Below are 12,017 nucleotides of genomic sequence, written 5' to 3' on the forward strand. Positions count from 1 at the left end.
TGGACGTTGCCGGCCCACACCACGGGGTGTGGTACACGGCCGCAGTCGTACACAACACAAACACAGTCAACGGGCTCACTTTCGAAGCCTACAGCGCAACACACGCGGAGGAGATTGCTCTTGCTCTCACTACTCCCAAGTCGAAACTCATCATCACCGACTCGCGAGGGGCCTGTCGGGACTATGAGTTGGGCTGGGCTCCTCCGCTTGCCTGGCGCATATTGGAATATAGCTGCCGATGCGAAGATCCAACTCCACGCAACCTGATTCGGGCCCCCGGTCACCAGGGCCTCCAGGGAAACGAACAGGCCGATCAGGCCGCCCGCGCACTCACTCCCCGGGCTATCACCCTGTCCTTGGGCGCCTACTCCCAATCAGACAATCTGGCCCTTACATTCAAACACATCACCGATTACTACAAGGAGGAGCACCGGCGCTACCCGGCCCCTTGTAAGGGACTGGATCGCGCTGACGAGCGCCTCCTCATCAAAATTCTTACTAACACTGTACTGTGCCCGGCGGTACTTAAACATTTCAACGCATCCTTTGATGGCACGTGCCAGTTCTGTGGGGAGGTGGCTGACACCTTCCACATGGTTTGGGCGTGTCAATCAAACCCATCTATCCCCCCAACCCCAACCCCACCAGAGAGGACTGGGAGGCGTCCCTGCTCGGCTGTCAGGACCTAAAGACCCAAAAGGCCTTGGTTCACCGGACGCGGGCGACGTTCCTTGCCAATGGGGCCCCGGAATAGGGGCTCCACCTAGTATTGTTAGGGGAAAGGGCCAATAGGGCCTACCCCAATCACCTCTCTGTAAATATTTATTGCATTATAAATGTTTTTCACCACCACTACCGCATGAAGGCCACTCGTCTACGTGCTTCGCTTGACGCAAGGAAGAGAGGGAGCCCAGTGAGCCTGTGCATCAGTGAAAGAAGATAAGCGGAGTTGTGAATCATCCACCCACATTTGTGAGCCGAAAACATGTTTCGAAGCGCCTCTGGTCAGCCTCTAAGGACTGACAGGTAGCTAGTGGGGTGGCAGGAACTTACTGGGAAGTGAAAGATCGAGCGGTGGTTCAAGTCATGGCTTTCAATGGTTTCCACCATGAACACTCGTTGTCGTACCTCGCGTGGGTCATTTTCAACGCTGTTGACTAATATGGAAAGCATGCAAGCTGTGTATCAGAACTAATTCTGTGCCCACCTGGCATATATAGAACGAAGTATTCAACTGGCGATGACAGGGCGGTGTCTCGTCTCTAGCTCTATGTTGTACCGTCCGTACTACTTCGAACTACAGCACTGATGGCGTATGGCATGTGGAATCGAAAAAGAAATACTATGGCTGAATAGAATTCATGAACGGCGTGGCTAATGGCCCTTAAAGGAAGCCTTGAGGCCGAAGGCTTCGACCTATTGTGGCAACATCGCGTCAAACTTCTTCTATTTGCTAGTCACATCATGAGATGCATAGCGACTGATCGCCACTTCGCGCTAATAGGTAGCAGGCAATGCTTGCGGTGCGTCCTTTGAGGAAACTGTGCCGCTACGTGGCTGAGCTACAGACCTTTGAAACCTCGTCGTCGCGATACTGCTTGCTTTTTTTTATTTATTTATACAAGTACCTGCAGCGCCCAGGGTCATTATAGCAGGGGGACAATAACAGTAAACATACACCTAAAGTGAGCATGTCACAAATATTGGAAGTAAACATTAAGGCACATTTGTCTAAAATAAAATAGAACGCATCACTGAAACGTCAGTCCAAGAAAAGTTTTGAAAGGGCGAAAAGCCTCTACGACTGATTGGCCGCCAGGAAAGATTGAAAACGTTTATCCGTTTTACACTGTTCTATGCTCTTGGGAAGCCTATTCCAATGTGAAGAAGTATGAGGAAAAAAAGAATTACGAAACACATCAGTTCGACATCGCGGTACAAGAACTTTCAAGTTATGATCGCGGCGTTCAGAGATAAAATGTGGAGGTAGAATGTACAAGCTCTTGCTTATTCCCGTGAGATCAGAGTATATTTGGAAAAAAAAGTACTAATTTTGCGGCTAGTCTCCGGTGAGCCAGTGTTTTCCACCTAAGGTTTCCTTTAACTGATGTGATGCTACTACGGAAGTTATAGTTACCAGAAACAAACCTGGCAGCGCGGTTTTGGATGCGTTCAAGTTTTTCCACAAGATAAGAGCTTTGAGGGTCCCATGCCGCACAAGTTGGGTTGCTTTGTGCATCTATCGCCAACATGCACTCCCTGGACGTGTCTTGATTGCTCGCTGGGTTGCTGAATGCACCGGTTGGAAGTACGGTGGAACGGGAGGGCTATGAGCTCACATCAATCGTACGAGCAATGTGGTGATGCTCAGCTTGGAATGGTCTACATCCGACTAGTAAAACGCTATTTCTTCGATTGGAGCAGAAGCTACTAACGCTGTGCCAGTTGCCAGGGAGTTTGACGGAAACCTGTTTCGTGTCTTTGTCTTTACCGCCACAGAGACATCCTGCGCCGGCTTTGCGAAGACCTGCTTCCGGACGACGTGGTCGCTGTGCTGTACCTGACCAACTCTGCCGTGTTCGGAAGCAACGCGGCCTCTGTACAGTACGTGCTGCAGCTCCTAGGATACCTGGGCGTTCCTGTCATCGCGTGGAACGCCGACAACATCGCGCTCGACCAGGTACGGTGCGATGCAAATGTCGACGTCCGGAACGCGCACATTGCAGCTTGTAATGACGGCTTCGTGTCTACGTTACATGTGCATATTTCAATAACGTGTTCGATGAATGGCGATCTGCAAGGATTCTTTCTCGGAATTCAATAATTTCTTAAGCTTTGTAGAACACACTGAGTTGAATCGTGAATGGGAATGAACGCCACGAAAATTCCGCCTTCAAAGGAGAGAAATTTTCCAGGATTCGCGCAGATTTTAGGCAGGGAAACTGGTAAAGAGAAACTTAGCATTTGAACCCCCAGTAGAGGAACTACACATAGTATGCGAATAGGTTTCATCATTTCTTGCTTAAATGTAAAGTTGCCATAGTGTAGAGCTCAGGGCTTAGAACGCTCTTAGCAGCTGACAGTGCCCTCAAAAAGGATAGATTTTTGCGGGTCAGCGCGCACTGCAAATAATTAAGTACAGCAAGTTAGCATGCCTGAGGCGAGTGAGACTGAGGCTCAACCGAACGCACTGAGGCACTGCCAGACACTAAAATCACGATTTGCCTAGGCGCGATATCTGTTCCTCGCCAGAACAGGATTTGGCCACCCTGGTGTAGTACTTGGCCACAACCTTCTAATGGGGAAGAAACGTGGAGGCTAACAAAGAGGGTTCAGCTTAAGTTAAGAACAACGCAGCGAGCTATGGAAAGGAAAATGATAGGTGTAACGTTAAGAGATCGGAAGAGGGCGGAGTGGGTGAGGGAACAAACGCGGGTTAATGACATCTTAGTTGAAATCAAGAGGAAGAAATGGGCTTGGGCAGGGCATGTAATGCGAAGGCAAGATAGCCGCTTGTCCTTAAGGGTAACGGAGTGGATTCCAAGAGAAAGCAAACGTAGTAGCGGACGGCAGAAAGTTAGGTAGGCGGATGGGATACAGAAGTTTGCGGGGATACAGTGGCGGCAACTCACAAAGGACAGGGTTAATTGGAGAGACATGGGAGAGGCCTTTGCCCTGCAGTGGGTGCATTCAGGCTGCTGATGATGATATCTGATCTGAATGTGTAGTGCAATGCACATAGACAAAGCAGGTATGTGTTGGAGTTGGCAATTGACTAAAACGAGCGCCAATCGTTAAGCGCATGCGCAAGTACCGGGCGAACCTTCGTGCCTGTGGATAGATTAGGATAGAATACTATTCAGGACACGTTTATTGCAAACCCGCGACAGACTGAACAGCATCGACTACTCGAAAATTGAAGCTGTGGCCGAAGGCTGCTGAAAGGTTGCAATACGGCACCGAGATTCCTGCCATAAGCGATCGTTTACGCTGCAGTATAACGTTTTTTTTTCTCCTTGCACTGGGCACAACACAGCTTACTTGGCGAAGTTGACATTCTATGACCAAGTGCTCCGGGGTGTTAACTTGTTGACAAAGACATGTGTAGTATGCAAATGCAAAGAGAAAAAGAGAGCCTAATTGGACCTTGGAGGAAGAAAAAAGACGCGGAAAAACATTCCGCTCATTACGAGGAAATATTTGAACACAAAGTGAACGGTAATGAACGCACATTTGAGGAAACTAAAGGTTAGAGAACAAAAATATTCTTGTCGTGACTTTCGCTACCTCCTGAGCATGCTTGCACGCAACTGGGCGCTTACCATGGAAATAATATCTTTTCTGCACACAAATCTGACACACAAGCTCAACCAACGCTCCCCTATGCTGATAACATGTTTGAAGACGCACAAAACTTTTAATGTGGCTGACCCATCTACTCAGTGTTCCCTAGCCAGCTAATTGTGCGGACAAGTATGTGAGAGAATAAGCTCCAAGAACTGGAGCAGGGATGAAATAATCCTTGCGGAACGCACAGTTTCCGTTGCACTGTTCGCAGGCTGCAAGCATACCGGTTACCTAGAGCGGAACGTGCCTGTATCGTACGCTCCTTGGAGCCGAGCTGGAGCGGTGACCGGTTCAGTACAGAGTGGCCGGTTGAGATTTCGTGTCCGTGAGAAGTAAATGATAATTTTCGAGAACTGACCGAAAGGGAAAGTTTACACGTAAGGCGTGACCTGTGAAAGCAGGGTTCTCTGTGGAAATTTCCTTTCTTTTTTATCATGGAAACAGATTGCAAGCATTCGCTGCGGCCGTTCTATGCGATTCGTCCTCAGCTAAAACCATCCACTTCATATCTTCGCCTACATCCGCTAATATAGACGACAGCCTAAGAAATTCATTTTGTTACGATACACCTGAGCGGCGCAGTGGAGCAAGAGAGGAGTCACACGGATGTTCTGATCTTTAGAACTGAGGAAAAATACGACTCTGAGTGGAAACCTGGAGCGCTATCTGTGCGGTACTGTCTCTCTACCAACTAAATGAGCTGCAAGAAAATTCGCGGGACCGTCCGCGAGTGGTCAGATCTAGTGCACAGGAGGCAGGTGGGTGTAAATAGATGGCGTTTTCGTCGGGAATCCGCACCTGTTCCGAATGAAGTGTGCAGTGGAGTTCAAAGCAATATTTCATCTGAATATATTCTAAGCATCAGCCCGTTGGAATTAAGGTGTCATGCTTGCTTGTGTTAACGTTGAGTAATAACTGCTACATTGACGCTCTTTCCTTCCCCTCACCTGCTGCAAAGGTGAGGTCATCCTGTGCGCCCATTCGAATGTATACCTTCTATTATTGCAGTGTGCATATAACAAGAGAGATGACTTCACAGAGTCGATAACGAGAACGGGAAACATGGAGGACCGCAACTCCCGAAATTGCTCGAGGGACTGAACGTCGCGCTACCCAAAAACGACGAAAGACGAAGGGAGGAGGCAGGGATGAGCGTTTTTCTGTGTTAGGCAGCAATCAGTCTTTATGATGCGATATGAACGCCGCAATACGTTTTTATTTCACAAAATTATATCTGTGGGGAACCCACCATACCAAATAAAGTACTTCAGGAGGCCTTTCGAACGGTATGCGCATTTCGCATGGCATGTTATATGCGGCAGTTGTTTATGCACCTTCAATATTTACAAACCGAACACGAATGCACTGCGCGAGAGTCGACATATGCACCATTACTTTAAAGCGGAGAAGGTGGCAGAAGTAAATCCTTATCTTGAGGCAGGGACAGAGTTGTACCTCGGATGGTTTGCATTAGGATGTGGACGCTGAAATGCATCTTTAGGGCCATAATTTCTTCCCAGGAAGAACAGTAGGCTTTAAAGATTTTCCCTAATGAAATTGAACTAATTCGTCAGACTCCTGTGTAAGGTCCTAAAGTTCAGCACTGTTATGTTGATCTAGCATGCTTCGAAACGACAAAAAGTACTGTAGTGGGTTCTTGACGCGGTAGTTTACATGGACTCCACAGTTATGCATGAATGATTGCTTAGTTTTGGACAGCCGAGTCAACGCTCCAGCTCGGATGCCAATGGTTCCATAATACTGCCTGCACTTCTGTGCCGTTGTAGCGTAGAAAGTACTCGGTGCTGAATGCAGTCTGCTGTTTGTTGCTGATGAATGGGGTCGGGCTGGCATCGCTGGCGGGGCGACTGATGCCGCTGAATGTGAGTGTGCTATGAACAGTGACAAAGTGCCGAGCAGAGGGATTCCCTCAGTCCCTTTGCAAAACTCCGGTTTGTAACCCCAGTCATTTCTAGCCGCTGGCACCTGCACGCCGAGCCACAACCGAACGAGGCGTGGTGATGTGCCACCTCCCGTTGTACCAAATAATTGTGTTCAAATGTTTTTTTTTGTTTGGAAGGTTACAGGGCACTTTGTAACCGCTTCGTTTTGCAACAAAGGAGATGCTTGGGAGTTTTGCAGAAGGATTGAATAGAAAGCTCTGAATGTAACAGTACAGCCGGACTGCCTCGCATTTGCATGTCGTCCTTGAAGCGTAGTGTAATGAGTGTCATGGCTGGTTGTGTATTTTGCTTAATATGTAAAAAACGACTAGAATGACACAAATGCGTTTGATAATTGACGTAACCGTGCATAAAATAAAGTTGCACACCTTAATTTTCTGCGCTAAAAAAACAAGCCGTGTTGAACAAAGAAAAACAGGAAATAAAAGGAACATTGTTTTTCACTGCTTATACAGCTGCATTTTTCATCACGCAGCGATTTCTACTGGTCATAGCTTGTAAAGGAAAAATGTGTAGAGTGAAGCTTATGTTTACCCAAGGTAGGTAGGTAAAAACTTTATTGATGAACCAAGTAAGGGAATGAAGTAGGGGAGGTTTGGTTGGCTTGGTTCTTAATCCCGGTTGGCGGCCATCAGTCCATGACTTCTGGCGACCTTCTCCGCCCATTCCACCAGCCTCTTCTGTGAGGCCGGCTCGGAGCTAGAGACCGCGATCTCCCAACCTTCTTGGTCTGTGAGGTTCCAGCGAGATGGTGGTTGGAGTTGTCGGCATACGAAGAGTATGTGTTCAAAGTTTGCTCTCGGAGCCCCACAAAGAAAGCATTCGGGCTTGTATTGATCCGGGTGTATTAGTGCCAGACAGGCCGGTGAAGGAAACGTTCTGGACTGGAGTTGCCTTCATATAGTCTGTTGTTCCTTCGTGAGGCTGTGGTGTTTACCCAGTTCAGTTCAGTTCAGTTCAGTTCAGTTCAGTGCATTTATTTCAGTCATGTACAATGGCTGAGGAGAAAGGAAAAAAAGCCGCGCACGCGGCTTGACAAAGCTCCCATCTCCCGTAGCGGCTTGGCACGGCGATGACAGACAGCAGTAAAACAATAACAAGAGAATGCATGAAATAACAAATATGTGCAATATCTTCATAACAGATCACCAGAATAGTCTCGGTACTGTTACACACACCCAAAGCCTACTATGAGACAAATAGGCAAAAAAGGTACAAACTGCAAAACTTAGACTTTTTGGTGGACACTTAGTGGGCGGCGAGACTAAGTAAGACTGATTATCGCTTAATATTTCCTCTCTGTCTCTTGTATGGGCATAGTGGCTATCGATTTGGGATGTTGATTAGGAGGTCACGGCACCGAACCGTGGCCGCGTCTATCACGTTCGGATGCAGGCGTAATGCTACTACCACGATGTTCTCTGCGATATTTATGCATGTCAACTAACCGCTGATGGTTATAATTCATCTGAAGCCCTCCTCTATGGATAGCCCGGGTGCAGCGTTGGAATGTTAAACCCTCCATGCCATACCATACTATTTCGTACCGCGCAATGCCATGGCATTCTACCGTACCATCATGCCATACCGTGCAATGCCATACCACGCCATACCATAGTACGCTATGAAATATCATAATATACCATGCTATATCATGCCATGGCACTCTATACCGTGCCAACCATCTCACACCATGTCACACCCCATAATACCATACTATTCCATATCATGCCGTACCATACCACGCCATACCATCCTATCAAACCATGTCATACCACTCCATGTCCTACCATACCATGCCTTCTATGCCATGAAGAAACATACTGCACTACACCATACATCAGCATAGCGTAATGAAGTTCGCTTGTATGGTATGCTATAGCATTGCATACCATATCATGCAATGTCGTCCCACCATATCGTACCATACCATACCATACCATACCACACCATACCACACCATACCATACCATACCATACTATACCATACCATACCATACCATACCATACCATACCATACCATACCATACCATACCATACCATACCATACCATACCATACCATACCAGTGACCAGTGACCAGTGAACTTCATTATGGTATGCTATTGAATGGCATGGTGCAGCATATTTCTGCATGATATGGCATGGCATGATATGCTATGATATGTAGTGGCATGGCATGGTCGGATGACATGGTGTGTTATGGCATGGCATGGCATAGCATAACACACCATATCATGGCATAGCATATAATACCATATCATGCCATGACGTTCCACCATGCCATACCAGACTACACCATACCATAAAACAATATGCTACAATGTGCAATGCCATAATTCACTATAATGTTGAATACCATACCATAGCATACCAGTGGGCGAGCACAGCCGTTGCGTTCCAGCCGCGGTGTTTGAAAGGAGCATAAAAAACAAAAAAAGAAAAAAGAAAGTAGAAATACCAAAGAATTAAGGATCGAACATGCAGCGGAAAGCGACGTCAGTGTGTGCACCCAAGTCCATCTACCAGTTCAATGGGGAATTGTGGTCGCTTGACAGAGGCAGAGTGCAGCGTTCGTTTTTCCCGCAACGTGCTGCACCCTCCTGGAAAAAAAACAGGAACAAAAATGATAAAAACGCGAGCAAGAATGATAGAAAAGTCAGCGACTGGTTTAAAAGCAAAAAGGCTGCTGATGGAGGCTGACACGTTTTCTTCGCGCTTCTTTCTCAACTTGTGGACGCACTTTTTGTATGCTTCGAAAAATAATGACTAGAGAGGAGAGATGCACGCTATGCAGCACACATTTTCAATGAAAAATAAAAATGTGAAAAATGTTCGATACCGTTACCATTCCATCTGGTTATTGATTGGCGTATAGTGCACCCTCTGACAGAAAAAGGGATGTGCCGGTGCAGTGGAGGAGCTTAGGTAAATATGGAAGTAGAGAGGGTTGCATGATAGAATGACTGAAATCGGTTGCTCAACGCGCAAGCCGACCAAAACTCCGTTTTCGTTTCGCGTATAGCCGAAACCAGTTTTAATCCGTGCGTGATGTGGCGCTCCGCAATGAGCTTGTGTACGGGACTGATACCGCGCCTGATGCGTTGAGCGTTTCGACGGTAAAGTGGCTGCCGCTTGTGTTTCGATGCCCGGAAGTGGGTTTATTAAAGTCCAATTATCGACCCGGGCCAGTCTGGGAGTGGAACGCTCTGTGCGCCGGGAGGCCGCAGATTATCGAGCCGAGCATACACTTTGGGCAAACTGCAGTGTTAGGCATTTAGCGGACAGCGTCATTGATTTTTTTTTTCGTTGTCGCTTCCTTCCCCTTCGCTGCAGCCAACCACAGCAGCTATCGACTATTGTCCTGATTTATACTTAGTATATAGTCATTGTTTTTGTTTTTCTCTATTTAAACACAGGAGGAATGGTCGGTTTGAACATTCTATTAGGGCTGGTGTAGCGTGACGACGTTAACGTAGTGAAGACGAAGTTGACTTTCAAGTTGTTCCTGGTACTGTCAGTTCTCTGTTCGTGCTGCAGTACTGGGCACAGAAAAAAAAAACAATCGTTGTTTATTCTTGGATGCGTTGCGAACTGGAAACACCCCACAGCTGTTGACCGCGAGGATCGTTTTCAGCCGTGGCGTGACTGAGATCCATTAAGTTTCGTTGATGGCGATGGTGAATCCGGATGACGTGCGAGAAGGGTCGGTAGCGTGCTTATTTCTCTGGAGGTTCACCAGGAGGCTGTTGGAAGCCCGGTGGACGCATATTTAGAAGCTTCAGGGCAGGGCTTTGGGGCTTGCTGCACCTGCTACTCCTTCACAGCAACCTGCCTGATGGCACCGCCTCGTTTACGAGGTGTACCTGGCCGCGCTTGTATGCTACCGTGGGAAGTTGAAAGCGTGCGCTTTGGTAAAAGCAAAGATTGTTATGGCGATCTCGGTCTGAAGGACCTTCTCATGCAAAAACAGCATAGCTGTTGTATTATGAAGCAACCGAAACCAGTCTTGTATTGCAGTCAGCCAGACGTATTTACAAGGGTGGCTTGAGCCTAACAAGACACAAGAGCTAGGAAGAAGTCATGTGTATAGGTCATGTTTGTTAACGCGGACAGAGAAGTTGGCGCACTTTTGAGATGACGGGGTAAGGGCACACTTGTGCCATTTTTTCCTGTTCATTCCCTCCCCCCCCCCCCTTTTTTGTCCGGATGGCATCTTTACGAAAGATGCCTTTTTTTTTCTTTTCTCATCTTCCCTTTTTTGTGATGGGGAAGATATGAAGGGCCGTTTCCTCGGTCACTTGTCCCAACTTTTATCCTTGAGATCGTTACCCCTTCTACGGTTACAAGGAAGTTTTCATCGTGTGAGAAGAGAGAATAAGAGATGCCAGCTCGGCCCATGGGCGCTTTTTAAAAAGTTACCAGGAAGTTGAAAAGTATGGCTTCAAAAATGTTCCTTTTTTTTTACTTCCTGCCAGGAAAAAGAGGTAGCGGCAAAAAAAGCAATGGGTCAGATTGGATGATCTCTTGATTCGTCCCTCGACATTTTGATTGTTGCACTGCATATAGGTGCCACACAGTAGAACAGTCAAAAGATGACAAACAAGGAAACAGCGGCTATATATTAAAGCAACCAAATTATAACAAACAGGGTAACATGAACCGTGGGCTGCACTGTGTCAGTTCCCGTTTCAGAACCCCAAGTGGTCCAAATTATTCCGAAGCCCTTCACTATGGCTTCTCTCACATCTCATGTGTAGCTTTGAGCAGTTAGACACCGCTTATCCATAACCTAAAAGCAGCTGGAAAGCCTCGACGTGTGGTGAAACTTCACGGTGGGAAGACGGGGTCTGTCGTGTGGGCTTGCCTGCGCCGTTGTTTGCGACCTTTGTTTCTGGCCGTGCTGTCCATATAGTTGGCCTGCTGTGCGTAGTCTTAGTCGTAGCGCGAATGCACGGCGCGCTGGTGCTGCTGATGCGTGGCTTGCCTTGCTTGTGGCTTAAGAGAGCTGTTTTTCATGCTACCCGCTATGGACTGCTGCCGCTGCTGATGATGATGAATACTGGCTTGGCTCGCCTTCGTCCAGACGCAGGTACTACGCGCTATGCTTGGCTTCGTTCGGAGCCTGCCCGACGAGCTTGGCTACGGACTGGGCAGAGAACTTGGGCTTGGGCTGTAAACTTGTTTCATGTGCCCATCTTGCACGGTGGCGGCAAAAGTATGGTCGCCCATGCATGTTCGCAAGAAGCTTTAGTAATTATCGTTATTATAATCAGCATGACGGTCATTTGAAGGAAGTAGAAATTTTTTCGCGAGTGGTCTAAATTCACACAAAGAAGCCCAACTGAAGCATAAGTTGGTAAAGAATAGTACTGACTGCTAAGCACTTGTTATACGGACTGAGGAAGCTTCTGTACTTATAACATTATCATCATAATTGAGAAGAGGAATCAGAACAAAGACAAAAAACAATTTTCCTTCAAATATCGCCAAAACGAAATGAAATATTTAATTTTTTTTGTACTGTGAGCGGACAGAAAATATAGGCTTGCCAGTCTAACCAAAAAGAGCATAGATTGGTCTGAGAACAGAAATCTGAAGCAGCCACAGGTATAGTACATCGTAACTCTCTGAGAGCTGAAGACAGAACGCACATAGATTAAATGCAACAGACGAGGATGAGATTTGTAAGAGCTGTGCCTTCCAC

At 47.2% G+C, this 12,017-nt stretch overlaps 1 protein-coding gene across 1 annotated transcript in view; it reads left to right on the plus strand.

Moving 5' to 3' along the window:
- Positions 1–12,017, plus strand: part of LOC149348158 (glutamate receptor ionotropic, NMDA 2B-like) — a 210,749-nt gene that overhangs the window by 144,168 nt on the left and 54,564 nt on the right. Inside the window, exon 4 of the mRNA XM_089587966.1 lies at positions 2,500–2,680. Coding sequence (XP_089444092.1) covers positions 2,500–2,680 — 181 coding nt within the window. The remainder of the gene's footprint in view (positions 1–2,499; positions 2,681–12,017) is intronic.

This window comes from Amblyomma mixtum, chromosome 4 (genome assembly GCF_055824585.1).
Source record: "Amblyomma mixtum isolate Tamu chromosome 4, ASM5582458v1, whole genome shotgun sequence".
NCBI classification, from domain to species: Eukaryota; Metazoa; Arthropoda; class Arachnida; order Ixodida; family Ixodidae; genus Amblyomma; species Amblyomma mixtum.